Consider the following 11,604-nt stretch of genomic DNA (forward strand, 5'->3'; position numbering starts at 1 on the left):
AAGCTTGAGCTTTTTGACAGAATTCATGTCATAACATAAAAAAAGATAGTTCGTATCTATGTTGTCTTTTGTCTCATGCTGTAATTCACATCTCATCCTGTTTTGCTGGCAAAATGATCTATCAAACAAAGAACATGCTCAAAGTGCTTTTTCTTTCTTTCCCGGTCTTTTTCTAAGTAATGTATCAGCTAGTATCAGGGGAAAAATAAGACATTAAAGCAAATCTAAAGTAATTGTATGGATATAAAAGAACTTTATAATAAAGAGATGACTTTAAGTTCATTAGACTGGTTCACTGTTTCTTATTTTAGGCTTTCTATCTGCCAATTTCAGATCTATTGCCTCTGAAAAGAGAAAAGAAAAGAAGAGAAAAGAAAAAAGTGGGTGCTTCTACTAATAGCATTTGAATGCCAAATGTAGCAGYATATAGTTTATTCCTCACCTTTCAAGCTTTTGTATGTTAGTTTGAAGAGTCATCTGGTATATGTCATTATTTATCACAGCTAGAGTATCTGCTAGGAGGTAGAAGTTCCTTCCCAGGCAGATCAGCTGCTGGGTTTGACAAGTATGTATCAGTAACAAAGACTTTACTAGAGGTATTTTCGCCGAGAGAGCATTTTTTTATAGTAACTATATATACAAACRTGGAATTGAAGCTTTGGCCAATGCTATTTCAATATGGCCTACAAAGCAGCACTTCCTATATGGAAGAAAAAGACACTGCTAAAACAGTCCATTCAGGAAAGGCTACAGTGCCTTATGGATACTATATGAATAAACTTTACATTGAGCAAGTGCAAAAGAAGCTTGATGAAGTGACTGTAATAAAAATCCAATGATGAAAATCTTTACAGACTTCTAGATTGTTGCTATTGGCAACTAAGGAGTTTAGCTAACTAGAAAGAAAACAGAAAGTACAGTTAGCAATTGCAAGTTAATGATTATAGACACTGAAAGAAAATGCGAGGAAGAGCTCTGAAACTCATGTTTGACAGTGACCACGCAAACCAAACAGCTTTTATTTTAACCRGTAGATCGTAGGGAACACACTACATACCAGAGTGAAGGACTTGAAACCCGCTATCGTCTGCACAGATACTATCACTCAGAAAGCAGCTGGAGGGGAACGGAAGATAAAAGAAGGCTCTCTGACTTTGGAAACTGTTAAAGATGTCAGTCTTTCTCGACTAGGTGAGGACAGACAAGTAAGTCTAGTTTCTGTGGTAATCTCCTATTTTCAGCCTGATTGAGTGATAGAAAATTCATCGTCTACAAATCTGACCTAACATGACAAATACCTAAAGATGAACAAGCAAGTTCTTAGGTGTTACACAGTATCATAAAATTATTTCTATTTACAGTATATCCAAAGAGGGGAACAATCCAAATTAATAGACCTATTTATCCTCASAGTTTGCTTTTTTAATTCTAGGGAAGTCTTACTGCAAGCAAAGACCAGAAGTTAGAAAGGTTGCAACTATTCTAGCTCTGGAGCATGCCATACATGCATGTAGCCAACGTGCAATACTTGGAATGTAAGGGTAAGATTTCAAAGGAGATTTGAGACCCTCTGCTGTAGAACAGTTTTTTTTTGTTTGTTTGTTTGTTTTTGTTTGTTTTTTTGTTTGTTTTTGTTTTTTTTGATTATGGGAGGCTAGACAACATCAGTGTGCTTGGAAGGGTTATTTGTGAATAATTCACAGAGAAAGTTATTACAGGCTCCAGCTCCTAGCATAAAAAAGGGGGGGGGGGAAAACACCTCACCGGTGCTGGATTTTTGTTCAATGAGCAAGAGGTGAGCGTTTGACTTTAATTTTGATTTTGTTCATTTGCCCTTAGGGATAGTTTCAGCAGAACGCATAAGATTTGAAAGAATTACAAAATGTGCATATTTGTGTTTTTGTCTTTGAACTGCGAGGTTAAAGATACATAAATGAGCATTTTGATACAAACAGAAAATATGATACTAAATAGAAATAGCACTAACAGAAGACTTGCAACRTGTTTTACAAGCAAAGCACACTGTTCGATAATTAGACCTCTCTCCCTTCTTTAAAGTGAAATGTAAGCATCATCTATCTTTTTTTATTCTTTTTCTTAAGAGATGTGGATGTTTTCAGCAGAATCTTCAGGTTTTTATGGCCTGTCATACACTGTCTCAAAGCCAAAGACCACCACCTTAAATCTGATAGAATATTTTGGCACGCCTGCTGTAATACATCTTTTCCCAAGTTTATTTGCCAGTGTATTCTGAACCCCTTGAAGTTGCATGTGTGCTGCAGGTATCATGCCTCTATGCACACACCCACCCACATACAACTACTGACAATCTGTCAGAAAATGATAGCAAGATTAATAATTAGGGCTGGGTCACATCATTGTGCCAGTGAATTAGCTGGAATGTCCTGTCCAGCCAAAATATTGCTTTAGTGTGTATCATGCAACTTCCAGAAGCAATAAGAAATCTACAGTGAAGCTCAAGGGTGTATCAAATAGCTGATACGCTTCATAAACTGTGGATGTCTAAATACTTGCCAAAACTTCGTTGTGCTTACTGCATTCATTTTCCTCCCTCTACTTCGTTGTAGGAAATGAGGGAAATGACACTCAGCTTTTATCATTAAGAGTACATGTTAATTTTGTATTYGAGATGTCAGCCTTTGCTTCACACTTGTTAATACAGTCTCTCTACAGAGTAAATAGAGCACATAAAACAATAGCATACTTCCTCAGCGTTTATCACTTGTGGCATCAAGGCCCTCAGAATAAACAAAAGCCCTAAGTTAATTATGTCTTGAGTCTAGAATCAAAAATCAGCTGAGAGCAGCTTCCAGAAGAGAGATGAAAGTTGAAAGGTTTGGGGCTTTTTTGTTTTTCCATGCTCAACATTAAGCAGAGGATAAACATTTATTCCACTCCTTTCATGTGAATATTTAATTCGGGGGGAACACTCACAAAAACACCACCCTCTGAAATATCTGTTAATACCACAGTGATTTAATACTCACAAGAAATACCCAGCAATGTTGTCCAGAGTTTCACAAGAGAATTGCTTAGTCCTTTCTACAGTTAGCRTGACTTGCTTTCCCCTTCTCAATGAGACTGCAGTACAAGATTAGACCTGTTTAGTTGGGAAATATCTTAGAATTACATTAAATTTTGCTGTTTTATTGAAATGTGCCAAATTTATTGAAATGTGCCATAAAAAAAAAATAAGTGCAAGAAGAATGCCTATGAACATTGTTGGCTAACACAATTGAGCTAGCCTATTGCTCAGATAMCAAATTTCCAAGGCTAAGCATAACCACACTTTTATTCTCACAGATTAAAAATTTGTTTGGGATGATGGGATTTGATAAATGCACATTTCCCAAATTTTATCTCTGAAAAAGCCAGCCACTGTCCATCTGTGACTTTATATGGGCAGAAAGAGAAGCTTAAGTTATTTGCACATCTCATTTCTAACAAGCTCATCTGTGCAATTTGTAGAATGAAAAATTAGAATGAGAAGCACCAAAACTGTTGTTCTGTTCAGCACAGGCAGAAGATCATTTTTAAAAGGCTTTTATTTCTATTTTAGATAGCTTGATGAAACCCATCAACTGGTATTCAGAGTTCAATTGTAAACAGTTACAATAAGTTACCATTGTGTATTGATTTTGTACATTACACTATTGCAGTGACAAAACATAAGACAAGTAAAATTCAGCATATTTGTAAACTGAAATGCACTAAGTCTATGCCATAACTGAAAATATTCAGAACACTAATGTTTTAACTCCCTCCTGTGGTTTAAGCAAGCAGCATCACAATTCATTGACAACTTCCAGAAGCTTAGATAGCATTCTATATTATTCAAAAGTCTGTATTAACCTCATTAGGGCAACAAGTTTCAAGTTTACTATGGAAATTCCTCTCTCAAGTTAAAAAGTGTTATAATAAAAGTTCTAAAATACATACAAAGTTGTAAACATCTTTCTGTGCAACAGAGATGGTTTGTGCCAGACTTCTCAATCTCCCACATTACAATTAAACAAAAAAAGCAAACAACAAAATAACAAACCACACATTTAGGCCCAAGATTAAGGCTACAGACTAAAATTGTTTTGCATGGACAAAATCACAGTTCACAGGAAGTATTATATATGTCACCATTTAAATGTTAGCATTAGTCATCAATAGAGTGTAAAACCCATTTTTGAGAATGTTCACAGAATGCTTATCAACTTCAATTTATGAATTGGGCACTAAGCTTTAGATTTACCTACTTTTTAGAATGAAAGTAGGAATTACATCCAGGTATTTCTATATTTGATGTTAGATAAAAATTAACTATAACCAGAAGATTAAAGAACAGTCCTACTTTTAGATTTACCATTTTTGCAGTCAGTTTATATCTGTATTGATCTCCCAAAGGAGGGAGAAAGATTTTTCAAAATAAAATATAAATATATCAAGACCAAAAAAAAAATAAATTGAATCCTTTTAAGGCAGATTTCTTTCTGGAAGTCCTTTGGGCCATTTTCTAAAAGTGATTATATTTCAAGTGGGTTGTTTCATTGTTAATGACAAAACAATCTGTACTGGTTTGAATCTAGTATCACAAATTCCAAAAAGACTGAGATCACTGAGATTTCAGGTTGCAATACAGGATTAATTTAAAAGTACACACCAATAGTGTACTTGATGGTACAGACGGATAGCATGATGCTAGCTCACACTTCCATATTATTTTCACATCAAATGTCAGAGTGGTATGTGTCCTTACATATTTAGTAATCTGAGCAGATCCATTAGTATTTTTATTTTCAACAAACTGATTATTTGAAAGTTCTATCAAAGTTGTTCTTTATTGATAATTAGATACTTTGTAGTCTCAAATTTCGAAAGGGGGAATCATCATTAATTTTTGACTTAAAAATCCTTAAAAGGGTCCCCCCCCCAATTATTGACTGCAGCACAGAAAACATGCATAAGTTTGGATTCCTAAATATTAGATCTTAATCAAAGCAGCTGCTGTGAAGAGGAAAAGCAGAACATGTCACATTGGCTACCTACCACTCTGTCAGATCTACCACTTGTCAGACATCCAAATGACAAAGTAAGGATGCTTACATCTCTTTGTTTTCTGTTGATGTGCTGTACATAATTACTGGGGAGTGTGGCTGAAATGGAACAGAACACTATCATGCACACATGCTCAGAAGTGGTAGAGAGGAAAGAAGGGAAATAAAACAGGTAGGACCCAAGCTGTAATTYGGAAAAGAAAAAAAAATATAAACAAAACAAGAAAACATACACTTGACAATAAGTTGTTATATCAGTTGGTATGCAAACTGGTTACAGGCTCACTCCTTCCAAAAATTAAAAGGTGTGTACCTACAACAAGGGGGGGGGGAAGCAAGCTTTGGAAATGTTTAAGAAAGTGCCATCTTTACAGTTCCCCTCTCCCCACCCGCANAAAAAAAAAAAAAAAAAAAAAAAAACACAGCTCTGAAAAAGCAGCAAGAAGCTAAAAGTCTACAGACAGCAGCTTCACTGCTTCATGATGCATAATGATGTATATAGATGATTAAGACTGCACTAGTACCACATTGAGAAACACATCACCATCTCTACTGCATTTTGCATTGTAATGCCAGAAAGTAAAAGTTTGCATAAGCATTCCAACATCATACTATGATAATATGGGTTTTACCCACATGCAGACTCTGTGTACTCACTTTGAAAACTATCTTCTTTTGTGAAGCAGTGTACCATATAGTAACATTCCCCTCCCATGTATGTTTATGGGAAACTGCTAGGCAATTCTCTGTAAACACTGAATATTTTCTTACTGAATTTGCGTGTTTTTTAATGGCAGGAATGAAACTCGGGAGGGATCTGGACACTGACAAATAGCATTTTAAAAAGCATTAGAGCTGATTAGGGGAACTTTTAGATTTTGCTTAGAAACCCCTCTTTTCAATACTAAAAACACATCATGATTGGATAAGGACTAGAAGGAGGCAAATCCTGGTTAATTTTAGAAGTCCCTTATCCCTATTAAAAATGTTATTGCTCTACATAATAAGTTCTCCAAGTCAGTCTCAGCCCTAACAGCACATTTACTTAGAAAAGCAGTTTTCGCATCTGCCTTCAGAGGCCACAAAACTCCCTACAAACTGATTCTTAGCCGAGACATTTTCCATCCTTTGAGATGACTTAACATCAAGCCATGTTCGTGAAGGGAATAATAGCCTAAATATATTGTTTGATTTATATATAGTTTCAAAGAATTGCCATCATTATGGTTCATTATTCTCCCCTTAAAGAGGAAAAAAAGTCATTTGAGTGTTGTCGCTGCCAGTGTTGTTTCTGCCAGTTTAATAGTTTTATTAGTGCAAGACTACTACTTTCAATTTATGACCTTCCCAAGCTTAAAGTGCAACATATTATGTGAGATTTTAGCATACTAAACTAGCCTTTATTTTAATTTCACATGGAATGTTCAAGTTAAAGATACCTTTTAGGTTTTAAGCAATAAAATCCAAGGCAAAGTACATAAACTATGTTAAAATAGACTAAATCCATTCACTTGAAACATTCTTTAAAACTCATGTTCATTGTACATATAGTATACAAATAACCATCATCACATTGCTTATCTGTATTGTAGTCATTTAAAGTGATCCTGTAATAGTGATTAAAGGCCACTAACTCAATGCAAGTTTTGCTTACAACATGACTTTGTTGTCCTGACTGTGACACATAATACAATCCAACATTCCAAGATTCTCTCCTGAATAGGCTTATTATCCATTAAAAAAAATTCCTGACATGCCACTGTATATACATTTAAACTCTAAGTTGTTTCTCTTGTTTTTTCTCTTCCCCTCCCCCCCTTTTTTTTTTAAATCACCATCAGTAAGTGCATAAAAACAGGATTAATGCTTTTATGCCTTAGCTACTCTTCTTGCTCATTCATCTAACAGTATTACTTACCACCTTTTTTGTATATAACCATGGTTCCATAAGCGCACAATTCCCAAATGACATACGTCAGGGAAGAGAACACTCTAGGCCAAGCTGTTCAGCCCAACAGAGCAGCTCTTTAGTATTAACTGCTGCACCAACAGATTCCTTATAGAGGAAATCCAAGCAATCAGTTGTGGCAGCAGGGTTGTGTTTAGGTACAAAGGTTAGAAAAAAGAACACTATACAGGAAGAGATTTTTTCCTTTACCTATATAGTTAATTAGAGAGATAAGATGCAGTTGCACAATTTCTTTAGCAGTCAAGTCAGCTTAAATAGGTTTCAGTTCCTCCCCACCTTCATTCCTGTGACTTCAGCTCTGCCAGCTGTTTTTAGGGTCAAGCTGTATACAGGGACAATTTAACACCATAACCTTTGTGGGAAATGTCTGTTTCTGGCATTTTGGGGTTTTAAATCCACATTATTTCAGCAATCTTGATCCACAAGCACTTGTGCCAATATGACTGCAAGGGGATAAACTGCAGCAGTGGAGAGGGGAAGGAACAGCATGAACAGTTTGACTGCAGGAAAACTTGCTGTCAAAATTATTACTTATATAATCCATTATAACATTGACGTTTCTGGCAATTTTTGACTAGTAATCATGTGGTCAAAAGCTTAGAAGTTAATTAAGAGCCATACACCCATGAAAAARTTAGTCTAAATTAAAACAAATGGCTTTTAATCCCTTCTAGCATCCAGAAGAAATAGCCAATCAATGGGGATAATAAAAACACAAAATATCATTTAACACAAGAACTGGCATATCTTACTTTCAGCACTCACCTATGCTTTAAAAAAAGCTAATATTTCTTCCCGTAACATTGATAACTAGCAGTTCATCTTCATAATGTCAGGCTTCTTACATAAGGCTTTTGTGCAGTGAGCTAACAAGCAAAGAAATGCTACACTAGAAACTCTACTGACTTTCAAGGTGAATGCAACTCAGACTGAATGCAACATTGCTTATTTTGTTTCCTAAGTGAAGCTAGAAGCAAAAGGGATGCTTAGTGTATAGATCACGAGCTTAAGTTTACTCTGCATCTAGTCCTCACTTTGAATTCAGTGAAGAGCAAGCTGACATGCATCCAACTCACCATATCARTATTTCCCTCTTCAGGCAAGTCCACAGCACACTAAGTCACTAAGTTTGACCTACTGCACATTAAGTTTCCCCATCTAACTGCCCAATGGAACACATTCCTGAAAATTCTTATTCACAAGTAGCTCTATTGATTTCAACAGGCTTGCTCCACTCTGCCAAGCACTGTGAAAGTCTGTCCAAAGGCAAAGTCAACAGACCCAGAAATGATTACTATGCTTCAGTGATAATCTTTTTCAAGGAAATGAAATGTTCCCTTACAAAATTATTTATAGTGTGCCCATTTAACTGCAGCCCAATGAAGTTCATGAGATATTGTTTAAATTACAGCAGTACCATATTTGAAAAATACACTGCTGAAAATTATGCTATGTTGAAGGCCTCCCCCACCTTTTTCTCAATAGCTTTCCAGTTCTAGGTGTTTTAATGACTAGTTGTTGCTGTTGGATTCACAGAGTAGGAGTTCCATTCTACAAGAAAGTTTCATTAGAAATGATTGTAAACAGTAGCCACAGCACTCAGCAAATACAGAAACAAAGGATCCATACTAAAGAGTCAAATAGAGTTCTRGTCTAGTGTTAATAGGAGACCTGTAGAAGTCCCACAGTTTTAAGATTCTTTTCACTCAGAGGCAGATATTCCATATTAAAAATAATCCCTGCTATTCAATAGCCAGTTTTACTAGCAGTTACACACATTATTTTACTTTAGCTGTCTACTTCTCACTAAAACCTTAACTGTAACCTTGTCTCTAATTAAATCAGTTTAATTCTATTAATGATAAAAATAGTAATTAAAATTTCAGTACTTTTTTACCTTTGCTACTGCATACCAGAGACTCGCTAGTGCAAAAGTTAGCACAAAAGTTACTAGTTGTATGATGAAAAAATTATTTGTCACACATTTTATGTTTGAAAGCATTTTCTTGTATCCAATTGTTTGCTCTGAAGATACAAGGCTTAAGTAACAAAGAAAAAAACACGGTTTCTGGTTGTTTAAGAGTCCCACAGTATATTCACTCAGTGAGGCAACTAGAATAGAATAAAGACCAGAAAGTCCACCAAATTCTAATTCTTCAGGAAATGGAAGCTGCAATTTATTCTGTATGATGTCACTCCTTTCCAATTCCAGAGACCACAGGTTTGGATTATACTGCAACTTTGACAGCCAGAAACGTGCAAAACATACAATGTTGTCTCCTGGACAGCACCAGCTACTCAAGTCTCTAGCAAAACAACAAACTTTCTCCATCCAGCTCTTTACTGAAGTACTGTTAATGCAGAGAGAAACCTTATCAAGTCTGTCTTTCTCAGAAGAAAAATCCAGACAAAGTGAATCCTTTGAAGAAGCAGCTGTACTTGAGTTTCTCACTGCTGATTCACTCAAACYTGGGAGCATTTTCTTGCTGATATAATGCAAAGGTATAGTATTAAAGACTGAACAATTCCTGACCTTAAAATAAAGTAATTCTTTTCGTAAACTGCTACTGTGATTTTGAGAGTTGTTCAACAAAGAATGCCTGTGTKTAAGGTGAGTTGCTGCCTTGCAATAACCTGGGCCACTTTCATATACTTGTTGCTGGTTTAAGTCTTCTTTCACCATATTCCTACAAGAGACAAGCATAGCTTCGCTGTTTCATGACAGGCTGAGTTGAAGAACGTGACTGACTTTAGTTCCAACATAGAGCACAAGTGGCATACCAAGCCACAAATCAGTGGATCTCAATATGGACCTAAAAAGAAAGAACACAAAGTTAACATTAAATCTCCCACTCCAGATTTTAAAACTCATCTCAATGAGAGCTTAACTTTTCTTCTAGATCCCAATTCTTTTTGTGACCAGTATACAGAAAAATTTATTTAACAAAGAGTAACCCAACTCTAGAAAGCAACAGTAGTACAAACAGACAGGTCTTCCTTCAGGCTGCTTGAACACATCCAAAAGAAGAGGAGGTGCAGCAGGGAAAAAAAGCGTATACTCAAGCTTTCTTCTGTAGTTACAGTTTAGTCTGTTAGGAGGTCTGTTTTGATAATGAACAAAGTGAGTCAGCAAATCAGCAGCTAGAAAGATACACTGCATAACAGTACAATTTTCCTTAACCAATAAAAATGCAGACTTTTAGTAAACAGAGGTTTAACATGAAAGGAAAGTGTTAAAGTCATTTTCCTGTAWACAAAAATACCTGCTGAAATCAGTCAAAGACAGAACACCAGAAACCAAGTATATATTGTTCAGAGCTTCCCAAACAGAACTGGTCAGACTGGCTGCACCAGCATAATCAGAGGGTTAGCATTTATATCATAGTCAAATGACAATCTGATATTGTTACAAGAGAACTAATACATACCACCTCAGATAACAAGCAAAAGGAAGGCTTCTTTAGCCACCAAGGTTACTACGCTGTGTGGATAATTCTTGGAAGCATAAGTCAATTTTAAACTTCAGAGCTGTAGGATAAATGAGTCCCAAAAACTCAAAGGAGACACATTCTAACTTCTTCCTATTTCATCTTATCTTTTATAAACCACAACCTGCAACGAGGTTTGTCCTTTAACACTCAGCCACTAGCAAGACGTCAAAACTTTCATTAAAGAGATATTCCTGAGCCAGAGAAAAGTGAACACTCTTTCGTAAGAGCAGATGAGGTGATGACCTGTAGCCTGCTTCTGTTGCAAGTTAAAAGCCAAGCTTTCATTTCACCACGAAACCAGCAGAATGCCAACCCTGCAGAGCATGAGCGCTCTCAGTGTGCTTTGGTGAGTTAGTTTAGGGAGTTCCCTGTTTTGTGGAAGTGGGGACAAGCTGGAAGAGATGTAAGTTAGATTTGTACTATCATTTTTATGCAGTAGCATTATTATTTGAAACTACCTCGACATTTTCCCAGCTATAATCGTTCTCGACTTAAACAAAAACACTCAAGCAGGAAATGATTTTATTAGCTCCAAAGAAAGTCTCAAGAACATAATGTCAAAACATATATGTCAAGGGAACTTGAAGATAAAAAAAATATATATACAGTAAAATATGACTAACAAGAATTAAGTTTCACCTGAAGCAGTATATAAGCCACCAACGGAGTGAGCAGTCTAACCGCGCCCTCGCAACGCCAGGCACAGGGACACCCCGGCCCGAGCCGCCGAGGGAGATCCCCGCCGGGCACACGGCGGCGGGGGCGGGCCGAGCCTCGCCGCGCGTCACCGCAGCTCGCCGTGGCCGGGCAGCGCCGGCGCGGCGCTGCCTCCCGCCCCCCGCAGCCGCCGCACCCCCGGGGCGCCGCCGCCCACCCGGCTCGGCTCGGCCAGGCCCCGCCGCCACCCACCTGCAGCCGCACGTTGAGCATCATGGAGGCGACGATGTAGAGGTAGGGGAAGTTGATGCGGAGCTTCCAGGCCAGGTCGAAGAAGATGAGGAGGGTCCTGGTCAGCCCCTTGCAGAAGACCCCGTAGGACCTGGCAGCGGCCGACTGGGAGAGCCTGGCAGCCAGGGCG

At 37.3% G+C, this 11,604-nt stretch overlaps 1 protein-coding gene across 1 annotated transcript; it reads right to left on the bottom strand.

Moving 5' to 3' along the window:
* Positions 1-3,548: 3,548 nt before the first annotated feature.
* SMIM10L3 (small integral membrane protein 10 like 3) lies at positions 3,549-11,603 on the bottom strand (the record flags this gene model as incomplete). Its single annotated transcript, XM_085300588.1, has 2 exons — positions 3,549-9,848; positions 11,436-11,603. Coding segments are annotated over 2 exons (189 nt in total), but the record flags the coding sequence as incomplete, so codon positions are not given.
* Between the last annotated feature and the right edge of the window lies 1 nt (position 11,604).

The sequence above is a fragment of the Rhea americana genome, unplaced genomic scaffold (genome assembly GCF_003343005.1).
Source record: "Rhea americana isolate MKP2758 unplaced genomic scaffold, rheAme1 scaffold_10, whole genome shotgun sequence".
NCBI lineage: Eukaryota > Metazoa > Chordata > Aves > Rheiformes > Rheidae > Rhea > Rhea americana.